This window comes from Staurois parvus, unplaced genomic scaffold (assembly GCF_062004578.1).
Source record: "Staurois parvus isolate SC_StPar_1 unplaced genomic scaffold, SC_StPar_1.0 ptg000665l, whole genome shotgun sequence".
NCBI classification, from domain to species: domain Eukaryota; kingdom Metazoa; phylum Chordata; class Amphibia; order Anura; family Ranidae; genus Staurois; species Staurois parvus.
Window position 1 is genome coordinate 307633 of NW_028318461.1, and position 13893 is coordinate 321525.

Genomic DNA, 13893 nt, shown 5'->3' on the forward strand with positions numbered 1-13893 from the left:
AGCTTGAGATTTTTTTTTTTTTTTTTTTAATATAACTTAACCCTGCTTTAAATTCATCCACAACTTTATCCCTGACCTGTTTGGTGTGTTCCTTGGCCTTCATGATGCTGTCTGTTCACTAACAAACCTCTGAGGGCTTCAGAGAACAGCTGTATTTATACTGAAATTAAATTACACACAGGTGGACATTCTTTACTAATTAGGTGACTTCTGAAGGCAATTGGTTCCACTAGATTTTAGTTAAGGGTATCAGAGTAAAAGGGGGCTGAATACAAATTACGCTTTTCAGATATTTATTAATAACAAATTTTGAAAACCATTTACCATTTTCCTTCCATTTCACAATTATGTGCCACTTACTCTATCACAAAATCCCAATAAAATACATTTACGTTTTCGGTTGTTGAATACTTTGACAATAACAGTTATCATGACATGTTTCATGTAGAGATGTCACAACACTCACATTTAGATTTTTGAACCTGAACAAGTTCTCCACAATTCTGTATTCTGACTTCTGCACTCGGTCTGCTAGAAGCATCAGTTTTTTGATTTTCAATCTCTCTTACCACTTCTTGACCGGATACGACTTGACCAAAAACAACATGGAGCCTGTAAAATTGTGGATGAGGGGTAACAATCAGTGAAATTAAAACAAATGTGTTACAACCAAACAAATCCAACCAATATTTACCCATCCAAGTGAGGTGTTTGCTTTGTTGTTCTGAGAAGGAAAATAAAAATACAAAATCAGATTTCTGAAACTCCACATTTACTGAAAAAGAAAAGGAAATTCAACTTTTTTGCACTTCTATTTACAAATATTAATATGCTGGAAAACTCTCCCTGGGTCAACGGCCACTACCAACCTTCCCCTCCAGGGTCAACTGCCACCCACATTCACACCAATAGCCAATCTAGATTTACGACTGTTAAATGAAAACTTTAGGGTGTATGTTTGACTGGCTTAGAGGATTGAAGCATATCTAAACCCAAAAACTGAAAAAAATAATATATGACATGCTACTGATTCTTATATATAGTGGCTACATTCATTTTAATTTTTTAGGCCAAAAACATTTTTTTAGCAAGTATGGAAAAAAAACAGGTGATCATGCCAGAAATGTAGCTTCCATGTCACTTCCATTACACTTGACTGAAAGAATTTCATATTTCTAGTGTAAACTACTGATTACTCCACCCAAATGTTATGGTGATGAAAAAAGGTAGACATAAAAAATACATGTGTTTACCTTGCATGCAACAGGAACTGAATATTGCATCAGGTATTGTATTACCCTAATGTTTTCTTGTAAAAACACGTTTTCTGGCAAGTTAACTGATTTTTTTTTTTTTTTTTTTTTAAGTACATGGACCCTTAGATTGGAAGCTTTTACAAGCAGGCCCTCCCAATCATCTTGTATTAAAATGTACTGTATTGTAACGGTGCTGTCTCCCTTTATATTGTAAAGCACTGCGCAAACTGTTGGCGCTATATAAATACTGAATAATAATACCTGCAGGACTGAGGGAATCGTGTATACCCTACAATGTCCGTGTGGGCTACAGTATATTGGTAGGGCCAAAAGACCTTTGTGGAAGCGTATAAAGAAACATATGCAGAACATCAGAAATGGCTATAAACACACACAGTATTTCCAGACATTAAGTCTCTCATCATCATAAACATCCTTGTGGTTTTTTTTAGTAATAAAGTGACACCAGTGCAGCGCTACAAACCAAAAACAACCTAAACACAAATATGTTAAAGAAGATCATTTAAATTGTAATAAAAAGTCCAAAAACTTTTCTTCTTTATGGTGCTCCCTTCCTCCTGTGATCACCAAGTGCTTCAAATACAAGAGTGCAATATCCACCACCAGATGTCTGCTCACTTACAGCAGTGTGACCTCACATAATATTATGTTTGTTCTAACTGAACTTTTGGTCCCACAATGGACTCTGAAGATCAACTTGATGGAATTAGCTGTTAACACCTTGTTCAGAATATAACTATCACCACAAATTCACCTCATAAAACACAGACTTTTATCATAGTCAATATACAGCTGTCATGTGACCCAGTTCTCTCTCAGCCCATCTGCAGGGAAACATCAATGGGAGGAACTTCTAGTCCAGTCCTCTGGTGCCAGTCACACTGCTTCCAGTGTTAAAAAAAAAGAAAAAAAAAAGTGTGACTGAAGGAAGGGAGCATCATACAGAAGAAACGTTTTTGGACTTATGACAAATTTAAATGATCTTCTTTAACACATTTGTATTTAGGTTGTTTTTGGTTTGTAGCGCTTGCACTGGTTTTACATTATTATTGATTTTGCCTTATATGAGATAGGGGTTGTGTGCAATAGCGCCTACTAAACTGTATTTTGTGGAACATTCTTTTTTGCATCGTATTCACTCATTGATTCAGTAGCTGCTAGTATTTCATTTCTTTTATGGTTTTTTTTTTTTTTTGTGATGTGATGTGATGAGATAACGTCTGCTTTGGATTCTCTTGGTCTCCTTTAAGATGGGTACTGTAATGTTGTATTGAGTCTATGACTTTATATTGTAAGTGTGGTTCTATTGGGTATTTTACCCTCCAATAAATAGAAGTGTTTTTCCTTTGGGCATTTACCTCTGCCCAGGGCTGCTGGCGGTGACTGACATTTAAATGGGATTGGTAATTAATTATTTTCCTGTGGAACCTACATGCACCGTTTCAACTTGCTGATGATCCTAGGCTGGAATTTTAGTATCACGCACATTGACCCGTAGTTTTATAGGTCAAAATTCAAGGTGAACATGTAATCCATATTGTGGATGTGCACAGTGGTGTGAGATAACCAGGACCCACAAGTGTTGTTTATCTTTTGAAGTGGAGTGGGACACCATCTTTATGTATGTGCACCTATTTATATCGGACTGCACTGTGGGACTTATCTGCATAAGAACTTGTTATATATTTCAGTTTTTAGTCATTTAAGGACTTTTGTGGATTAACTGTATACATTTAAGCCCTTTTTGCGCTTTGTTAGTAGGGCAAGCGGGTCTTTGCTGTACCTGCTATTCATTTCATATATTTCACTTTTATTGTACTATAATCTATTGGATTTTTGTATTGTTTTTATTTATGATTTCTTAAATCTGTATGCATTCTCACTTGATTACACATTTGTTTTAGCAGAGCATTAGTGTGTTACTGTCCCTGTGATTAGCTTTTGGAGTTTGGATTTGGTTTATTTTGTGTTATACAGTTGTGCTCAAAAGTTGGCATACCCTGGCAGAAATCGTGAAATTTTTGCCAGGTTATGAAAATGTTTGAACTCAACTGTATGCATGATTATTTGGCATTTTAAGTGTTGGATGGTAAGCAGTGTTTTTATTTTTAGGTAGATTTATTCAATTTGATCACCTGAGCACATAGGTATTTATTCACAAGTTGATCTTTAAGCAGCGCAGTACTATATGGTTTATTATAAAAATACATATTTGTAGTCCAGCCTGGCTGGCTACCAAAACTCTCGCCATAGATAAAGTGGAGGAGTAAGCATAGCCACAAAGGGACAGAAAACGTGTTATTCACAGAATTACAAAGGTGAAACTGAAGGGGAAAAAAAAAGCCTAAAAAAAAATTTAATGCAGTTACCTTCTTGAAGAAGGACTGGAAAGATGCAATATATAACATTTTTATCTTTGTGCATAGATATTCATTAGGCAATTCAGATGGTGAAATTAACCTTACTCAGAATGCTGTACAATTCTCTCCAAACCAATATGATATGCAAGATCTAATGATTACTGAGGGTGACCTACTGAAACCCTGACAGACAGTGGTATAAAATGAGGATTTGCAAAGGAATTCATTGAAACCTAGGTTAAATGTCACATGCTTGGTGTCACTTTCATTTTGACAAAAAATATTTTCACTTACGTGTGTGTGTGTGTGCGCGTGTGTGTAAATTGTGTTGGCTAAGAAACACATCTAAAAGGTTTTTGAATTTATCTACACTTCCCACTGATACCATCAACTGTGGAAGGAGCTCCACATCCCCATCACTCAAACCATAAGGAACCCCTTACACAGTTTAAAATTGAAATGCCTCTCATCCAACTTGTGTGCCATGTGTCTTCTTTAGAGACCGAAGAATAAATAGTTTTCCTCCACTGATACAGTCACCATTTAAAAGATATGTATATTGAGATCGTATCACCTCTTAACTGCCTCTCATCCAGAGAAAATAAGTTTAAAATTTGTAGTTTCTCATAACTGAGGTCCTCCATCCCACTTATTAGCTTTGCTTCCCTTCCCTGGGCTCTCTCCAGTTCAAGTACACCCTTCTTGAGGATTGATGACCAAATCTGGACTGCATACTTAAGATGTGGCCTAACCAGAGTTTTGTAATAATTACGATCTCTTATCTTTTGAGAAAGTACTCTTTTTCAATGCATAACAGTCTGCTAGCCTTGTTTACTGCAGCTTGGCAATGCATGCTATTTCTCAGTCTGATCTACACACACACACACACACGTCTATCTCTCTGGGAACCCCAGGTTCCATGCTACAGATCAGGACCCAGGAATCCTGGTTCCAGCACACCCGATTGCTATGATGGTCACTGTGCATCCTTGCCCCTGTGTTTTCTCTCTCTCTGAATGGAAAGAGAAATACATTGCATCTATGTCTCCTTTTTGGGGGATGAAAAACACGAACAAAAGTGTGTTTGAAAAAAAAATAACAAAAATAAAAAACTAAAAAGAAAACATAGGTAGTAGATCAATGGCTTGATCTACGTCAGTGCAAGGGTTAGTGTTTGGGTCAATGGTCAAGGTAAAAGGTTAGTGTGAGGGTTAAAGGTGGTCATGGTCAGTATATTGTTGGCAGGAGTTAAAGTTGTTTTAAATAGTATCAGCGTGTTTTAGGTAGTATAACAAAAAAAAAAGAAAAGTAAAATGCGCACTATTGTACTGGACTACGGATACAAACAACATACACATATGTGGTATCGCTGCAATTGTCAGGAGCAGGAGAATTTATTTTGGGTTGTTCTTTGATGTTATTTTATTGTAATAGCAAGACATATACAGCTAAATTTTATTAAAAAATTACATTTCTGTTTACCATTTTGGGCCCGTTTTCCTATAATAATAATAGAAAAAAAAAAAAAAATAGGTGATATCCTTTACCATTCACCACCAAAAGAAAGTCTGATTTATCCTGAAAAAAAACAAGGTGAAATCCACCTGGATGCACAAAGTAGTTTTACCCTTCATCACTAGAAAAAAAAAGGGGGGAGGGGGGAAACAAGCTTTTTGGTACAAGTATAAATTGCATTACTTGCTCTTGGATTACAGAGTTGGGAGATGTTAATCTCATTTTGCTCAATAGCTAAACTAAAAAAATGTATCTCGCTTCAGTGTAAAGCTTTTGAAAATAAAAAGATAGTAACAGAGCATGGCTCGTAATTTTGTTCTATTTCAATTATATAAATCCAGGTTCATACATACATAAAAAACTGTGAGCCATTGGTGTCCTTGCCCCGATTGGCCATGGACAGAAGGAATTCCTTGTTGTGTTGAACAGAGAAGTTCTCATCTAAAATGATAGAGAATCTATTTTAATACATATTGTCAGAAACAACTGAACAGATGCTAAACACATAAATACAGCAAACGTTTTTTCTATAGATGCCCTTTAACTAGTTAATGGATTGCCACTTTTTCATTAGGACAACTTAGGTTGAACTCTATGGTAATTGCTAACCAAAAAAAGGCAGGTGGCTCCTTCCTTTTGCAGCATCTTATGGAGCCTAAGCATCAAGGACCAGAGCTGTGTCTCCCTACACGGTGTGCATAAAAAAAACAAAACAAAAAAACAAACAACACACACACAGGCCTGTAACTTAGAATGGCAAGGCATCCCTCTACTCCTCCCAGCCAACAGACTGACTGGGGACAGCACTGTCCATTGTTAACTCTTTCCTGTTAAGAGCAGAAGTTCAGGGAAGCAGCATTGAGACATCAAGAACCAGCAGAATTGAACGATGTATATGGCAATTGCTGGGGTAATAATTTAAAAAAAAAAAAAATAGTATATTGTGGAATGTTCATTACTGCGCTCAATGTTAAGCTAAAAACCGCTGAGAATTTACCTCCACTTTCATTGGAAAAGGCAAATAATAAAGAATAATATAGTGTATACAATTGCAACCAAAGTCATATTGTAATTGATTAAAAATTACCTTTCCTTTTCAATCTGGAGCACTGCAATCTTCTGTAAAATGCAATATGGCTACCCGGAGGTGTTCTGTACACAGATGGTGTACAGAATGCCCCCCAGATATATCATTTCCTGCTTGTGTTACTACCTTACTGATTTTCCCAGAAGTCTGCACTAAGATTCAAATCAGATTTTGAGCATCCCCTGCAACAAAAATGTAATTTTTGGCACGGTACTCCCAAAGGGTAATCACGTCTCAAGGGATGGAGACCATGCCACTTTCATCATCAGAGCCCTGCAAGTTCAGCAGTGGATAGATAATTAAGAAATCACTCCCATTAAGATCACAGACTAACAGCTACTTCTTCAGAAGAACAAAAGATAGGAATCTGCAACAATGTTTGTTAAAATGCTTGCAATGTACATAGATCAACCAGAGGGGAAATTTTTTTTTTCTCAACAAAAGTATAGTTACTCTTCAATACTACTTTAAATGACAGGAACAAAAAATGTCACAAATCATTTTAAATATTTTCTTGACTAACCAATTGAAATTAGTTTCAATGAGTTTATTGGAGAGGTTTTCCCAATACTATTAGAATTCTGGAAGGAAATGCATTATTTCCTACATTTAGCACTGCAAACACTTGTTGTAAACAAAGTCTAGACTAGACTTGGCTTTGTTTCCACGATCTTTAAAATGGGCCACTTTGAAAGCACTTTTGACACATCTTCCAACTGCTAGGTGTGAGTGTACATGCCGAGAAATAGTGCAGTACGCTTCCAAGTTCAAACTTTTACCTGTGGAGACCTACTGCTACCCAAATATAATCACGTTCGTGTCCTCCAAGTGTAGGCATTAAAAATACTGTAATGAACCTTACATACTCTATTTGCTGTCAAGGTTTAAATATACATTTAAATCTTATTACCTTCAAAAAATCCTCCATATATAGATTCTCCTCCTCTTCCATTTCCTAATTAAAGAAAAAAAAACAAAACAAATGCATATAACAAATAAAGTATTTGGCATATAAATAAGAAATTAACACATCAAAAAAGAACAAACAATGGGACCACTTTAAGAAGAACACTTGTAGAGCAATCACTTCTCTACTAAAAGTAATGCTAGGATAGTGGCAATACCCCCCCTCCCATTTCCAACCTAATGTACCAATGATCAATGTTGCAGTTTCTTTTGAAATGAAGTGCCTTATTTCCTATGGCTCTATTAACCAGTTCTTAGAACAGTATTTACCTTAGCCCTACAGGTAAGTCTATAATAAATCTTACCTGTAGGTACCTTGGAAAGCATTTAAACCCATGTCGACTCTGGCAGATTATGTCATTCACAAGCACACTATGCTATGATCGTAGAGAGTGCTGTGCCGTGATAGTGACTCCTATGCGCATGAATGGGAGCAACATTATAGTGGCCCAGCCATTCAAGTAGCCAAACAGCATAAACCCAGAAAGAGGACTGGGTGAAGATGGAAACACTAGGAGCAATGAAAGCTCAGCATTGAAGGTCTTCGTTTTAGAGACAAGTCTGTCATAATGTGCAGTGCATACTAGCACATTATGCAACAGAACTCCTGGGGCTCGTTTAAAAAAAAATCATATGTAGAACCCATTCTGTATAACTCAAGTTCAAACATCGGAAAAAAAAAAACCTTGAGTATGTAAACCAAACATTTCATATTCCTTATATACGCCTGCTGTATCATGTACTTGTATGAAAATGTATCCTGTTCTCTTTGTATTTTGTAATTTGAATTAATTCCTTGGCGTTCCTGCCAGTCCTGCTTTTTTATTAAAAACTAACCACACTAGGCACAGCATTCAGTTCTCTAGCTGTGTTGTGAACTCAGCCTGCTCTCCCCCAATGAGACTTGCACTAACACATCCCCCCTGCACAGCCATTCCATGTAAAGACTAGTGTACTGCTGTTTCTCCACCCTCACCTCTCTATGCAACTGGGAACAGAGGGTATGTGATATTTCTCAGTCTCTTTCTGGGTTAAGGGCAAACCCCCTCCCCGCCGACTCCCACTGATTGAACATTTTGACAGCAGGTTTCAGCCAATGATACATGGCAGAGACCTGCTGATCGGCTGCGTCTAATCACAGCCCATCTCACACCCAGTCTCACTTAGTGTCAGATTGCCCACTGCACATCACAGATCCACTATAATGTGCTGATCACCTCCATTACTAGTATAAAAAAAAAAATAAAAAATTCCAGTATATATACACCCTAGTTTTTAGACAATATATTTTACACAAACAGCTCAATATACACTTGTTGGGATTTTTTGTTTTTACAAGACTTGTAGCAGAATACATTCTGGCCTAAAACTATGAAGAAATTAGATTTTTCCATTTTTTCTATTGAGTATGTTATAGCAGAAAGTGAAAAAAAATTTTTTCTCAAAATGTTTGCTCTTTCCTTGTTTATATAATAATAATAATAATAATAATAATATTAGAAAAACAAACCCAGTGGTGATTAATCACTTGCCCCCCCCCCCCCCCCCGAGGATTTACCTCCCTTCCTGACCAGGCCATTTTTTGCGTTACAGCGCTGCATCACTTTGACAATTTTGCAGTCATGCAATGCTGTACCCAAATGAAATTTACATAGGTTTTTTTTTCTCCCCACAAATAGAGCTTTCTTTCGGTGGTATTTGATCGCCTCTGCTGTTTTTATTTTTTGCACTATAAACCAAAAAAAAAAAAAGACCAACAATTTAAAAAAAAAAAAAAAAAAAAAAAAAAAAAACATTTTCAAATTTTTGTTATTAAACATGTCCAATGAAAAAAATTTAAAAAAAATCAAATGTCTTCATAAATTTAGGGCAAAATGTGTTCTACTACGTGCCTTTGCTAAAAAAAAAAAAAAAATCAATACGTGTAAATTGGTTTATGTGAAAGTTATAGCGTTTACATACATATATACAGTATTTCACAGAAGTGAGCACACCCCTCACATTTTTGTAAATATTTTATATCTTTTCATGTGACAACACTGAAGAAATGACACTTTTTCTGCAATGTAAGTAGTGAGTGTACAGCTTAACAGCGTAAATTTGCTGTTCTCTCAAAATAACTCAACACACAGCCATTAATGTCTAATCCACTGGCAACAAAAGTGAGTACACCCCTAAGTGAAAATGTCCAAATTGGGCCCAAAGTGTAAAAATTTTGTGTGGCTACCATTATTTTCCAGCACGGCCTTAACCCTCTTGGGCATGGACTCTTCCACTCCTCCATGACATCATGGGGCTGGAGGATGTTAGAGACCTTGCGCTCCTCCACCTTCCGTTTGAGGACATGTCTGGAGACATGCTTGGCCAGTCCATCACTTTTACCCTCAGCTTCTTTAGCAAGGCAGTGGTCATCTTGGAGGTGTGTTTGGGGTTGTTATGTTGGACTACTGCCCTGCAGCCCAGTCTCTGAAGGGAGGGGATCATGCTCTGCTTCAGTATGTCAGAGTACATGTTGGCATTCATGGTTCCTTCAATGAATTGTAGCTCCCCAGTAACGGCAGCACTCATGCAGCCCCAGACCATGACACTCCCACCACCACGCTTGACTGTAGACAAGACACACTTGGCTTTGTACTCCTCACCTGGTTGCCGCCACACACGCTTGACACCATCTGAGCCAAATAAGTTTATCTTGGTCTCATCAGACCACAGGACATGGTTCCACTAATCCTTAGTCTGCTTGTCTTCAGCAAATTGTTTGCGGGCTTTCTTGTGCATCATCTTTAGAAGAGGCTTCCTTCTGAGACGACAGCCATGCAGACCAATTTGATTCAGTGTGCGGCGTATGGTCTGAGCACTGACAGGCTGACCCCCCCATCCCTTCTACCTCTGCAGAAATGCTGGCAGCACTCATACATCTATTTCCCAAAGACAACCTCTGGATAGGATGCTGAGCATGTGCACTCAACTTCTTTGGTCGACCATGGTGAGGCCTGTTCTGAGTGGAACCTTACATGTTAAACCGATGTATGGTCTTGGCCACTGTGCTGCAGCTCAATTTCAGGGTCTTGGCAATCTTCTTATAGCCTAGGCCATCTTTATGCAGAGCAACATTTCTTTTTTTCAGATCCTCAGAGAGTTCTTTGCCATGAGGTGCCATGTTGAACTTCCAGTGACCAGTATGAGAGAGTGAGAGCGATAACACCAAAATTTAACACACCTGCTCCCCATTCGCACCTGAGACTTTGTAACACTAACATGTCACATGACAACGGGGAGGGAAAATGGCCAATTTGGACATTTTCACTTAAGGGTGTACTCACTTTTGTTGCCAATGGTTTAGACATTAATGGCTGCGTGTTGAGTTATTTTGAGGGGACAGCAAATTTACATTGTTATACAAGCTGTACACTCACTACTTTACATTGGAGCAAAGTGTCATTGTAATTTCTTGTCACATGAAAAGATATAATAAAATATTTACAAAAATGTGAGGGGTGTACTCACTTCTGTGAGACATTAAAAATGTTTTTATTAATGCTGGCAATCAGCGACTTATAGTGAGACTGCGTTCAGCATTCTGACACTGGGGGGAACAGACTTGGTGTCACTGACATCCTCAGTGACACCAATGCAGTGATCAGTGCTAATAAAAAGCACTGACAGTGTACTAATGGCACCAGACAGGAAGGGGTTAACATCTGGGGTGATCAAAGGGTTAACTGTGCTGTGTGTTTTACTATGAGGCTGTGTGTCAGCGCACACTTTCCACTGTAAGCACACTACTTTGTATGGCTCTGCTATGCAGAGCCATACAAAGCAGTGTTCAGGAGCTGGACAGGGGAGAGAACTGTATTGTTTACATACAGTTCTCTCTGCCGTTGGTAATGCTAGGTGATCATCGGGTAAAACGTTGCAAAGGGGTAAAACCTTTTAGAGCTCAAGTGGTTAAACTGTATGCTTGGTGTTGTTGTACAAGGTAAAAGTTTTCACATACTTGGGAAAATGTACTGCTTGTAGCATTCATCAAAGTGTGAAAAGGTCTTAGTATATTAGATTACCTTCACTAAAATCTCCTCCCTGAATCATAAAATCCTTTACTACTCGATGAAACAAACAATTTTTGTAATGCAATGGCTTCTGTGTGGTTTTTCCAATACCCTTTTCACCTAAAAAATAAAGAAAGAATAGAAAAGAAGTACATTTAACATTCATCAAGAATTATGGACCTTTTAATGGCTAACTATTGAAAAAAAATAGTGCACAAACCTTGTCCTCTGGCAAACAAACAAACAAAAAGAAGAAAATCGCCGGACACAAAACTATGCCGGGGTGTCTATGAAATCCCTAAAAATTGCAAGTACAAGAAAAGGGCATGCCATTGGTTAGCTGCCTGGCTATTGCAGATTTAATTTTTTTTCCTAATTTAATAATCTGAACCAAGTATCCAGATCAGAATGTTAGGCTAAGTTCACACTAGCTTTGTAGGCAGGCGTTTGAGGGGTGTTTTTAATGCTCCTCAAACACTTATAAAAATTATACACATGGCAGCGCACAGTGCTGTTCACACTAAAGCGTTAGCATTGGGGAAAGATTGACGCCTCATGTGGAGTCAGGAGGAGCCTTTCAATGCCTCCCATTCAAGTCTATGGTGAAGCTCCTCAAACGCCTGGCAGGCATTTGCGAGGTATTAATACCATATACCTCAAAAACGCACATAGGGCGTTTGGGGAGCGTTAAAAAAGATCCCCAAAAGCATGTCTAACATCTGTCAAACACTATAGGGGCGTTTGGGAAGAGATAGAAAGCAGTCAAGTGCGATGAGCCCTTAGAGTGCAATCACAACTTCTGATCTGCATATGTGCTTCAGGACTGAAGTTAATGGATTAGCATGAATGCCAAGCATCAGGATGTCAGCAAGCAAAAGCAGCCTGCATATTTAATTGCCCCTTTCTTTATAAGAGCAGTTCTAGGGCCATACATAATACTTTGTGATGAGCCTGTATTCACTCTGAACTTGGAAGTTAGCCTACGTTGCTGAGACACTGAGCTGTGAGCGCGACATTCTGTCCTGCAGCTTGACATACACAAAAGGGAAAATCTCCTGCCTGAAGCTCATTGGCCCAGAAATGACATCCAAATTCCAGGTTTGGACCAAACCCAAATTTTATCCCTAGCAATCCGTAAACTGCCAATCCTGTCCAGGTAATACTGCAACTTATCAGTTTTGTGCAATTCACTAAGGCCAGAATTTAGAAAGCACTTAAGGGCTCGTTCACACCACATTGCAGAGACGTCGGTTTTTCTGCATGCATTCTGCAAGGACACAACAAAATCAATTGTTCTCTATGTGTCCTGTTCATTCCACAACATTAGTATCATGTGCAGATTTTCTATGTGCAAGAATCTGCAATGTTAATAAAACTCATTGATACATGAAAAAAAAAAACTCATGTAAACTGATGTCTCTGCAAGTGAAATCTGCACATCAGTTTCCATCAGTTTTTCTGCACGTATGGTGTGAATGAGGCCTAAAAGGTCATTGGGAGTTTGTTTTCTGAGGTCTGCTGAGTGTACATTCCTTTCTACACACTCTCAGTATCACCACTCATGTAAGCGCACACAAGGCAGGCTTGAAACTGATAACTGAAAACATTAGCACTGACATTTTATTGAAATCAGGCTTTCTGTACACTAGATACAGCAGTGGTGTAGTATCACTCCTGCATCTCAGGGATTGTCAGATCACAGTCTATCAAAGGGAACTACATTACAGCAGGGCCTAAATGAAAAATCAAAAGACTAACCATGTATGATGTGCTCCATGTATGATGTGCTCCATGTATGATGTGCTCCATGTATGCATTTCCAGGCCAGAAAATTTCCACACTCTTCTACTACTTCAACAATCACATCTTATGTGTGTTTTTAAAAAAAAAAACAAAAAAAACTGTAGTGTTTCAGCAGTGGGATGGGGACTTACCATTCTGCTCCCAGAACAAAATCGAGCTGTGCTGAGCACTGCTCAACCATTCACAGGAAGCTTTATATTTTAATAATCCAATAATTCTGATTGGCTGAGGTGGAGATTGTGATGTCATCTACCCACCTCAGCCAATCAGAAGAAGCCTTGTAATTATTCAGAAAATAAAAAACACCTCCTGTGAATGGATGAGCAGTGCTCAGCCTGGCTCAATATTCTGGGAGCAGGATGGGAAGTCCCTATCCCGCTGCTGGAACACAGCATTGTACACTGTAGGTAGCAGATGCTACAAACAGTTTATACAGTGCTCACAATGGGCGCAGGTAAACAGTGGCAGCTCCCACACTGACTCACTGCAGGTTTTCTTTTTAAATAAACATATATGGGATGCGATTGTTGTAGTTGAAAAGTGTGGAAACGCTTTCTGGCCTGGAGATGCGTACATAGAGCATAACCAGCATGGTTAGTCCTTTTTTATCCAGACCCTGCTGTACACAACACTGCGCTGACTGCAGGTGTATCCGTTAATGAAGATTGGACTGCAGGTGTATCCATTAATGAAGCTTGGGCCAAACAAACTATTTTAATGTGAAAGAAAGCTGGAATTTGGCGTTATCACTTTCTAAATCACAAATTCTACCCAAGGACATATATATGACTTCACAATGACAATGCGACCAGCATTTTCAGAATGGGGTAAAACAA

The 13893-nt window shown here is 38.3% G+C and overlaps 1 protein-coding gene across 3 annotated transcripts in view; it reads right to left on the minus strand.

Moving 5' to 3' along the window:
- The window catches only part of PPIG (peptidylprolyl isomerase G), a 45621-nt gene that overhangs the window by 12246 nt on the left and 19482 nt on the right, over nucleotides 1-13893 (minus strand). For all 3 annotated transcript variants that reach the window (XM_089651877.1, XM_089651878.1, XM_089651876.1), the window contains 5 exons: nucleotides 11267-11374; nucleotides 7150-7194; nucleotides 5506-5593; nucleotides 695-724; nucleotides 467-612 (listed from right to left, as the gene is read on the minus strand). In XM_089651877.1, the coding sequence (XP_089508003.1) occupies nucleotides 467-612; nucleotides 695-724; nucleotides 5506-5593; nucleotides 7150-7194; nucleotides 11267-11374 (417 nt within the window). The remainder of the gene's footprint in view (nucleotides 1-466; nucleotides 613-694; nucleotides 725-5505; nucleotides 5594-7149; nucleotides 7195-11266; nucleotides 11375-13893) is intronic.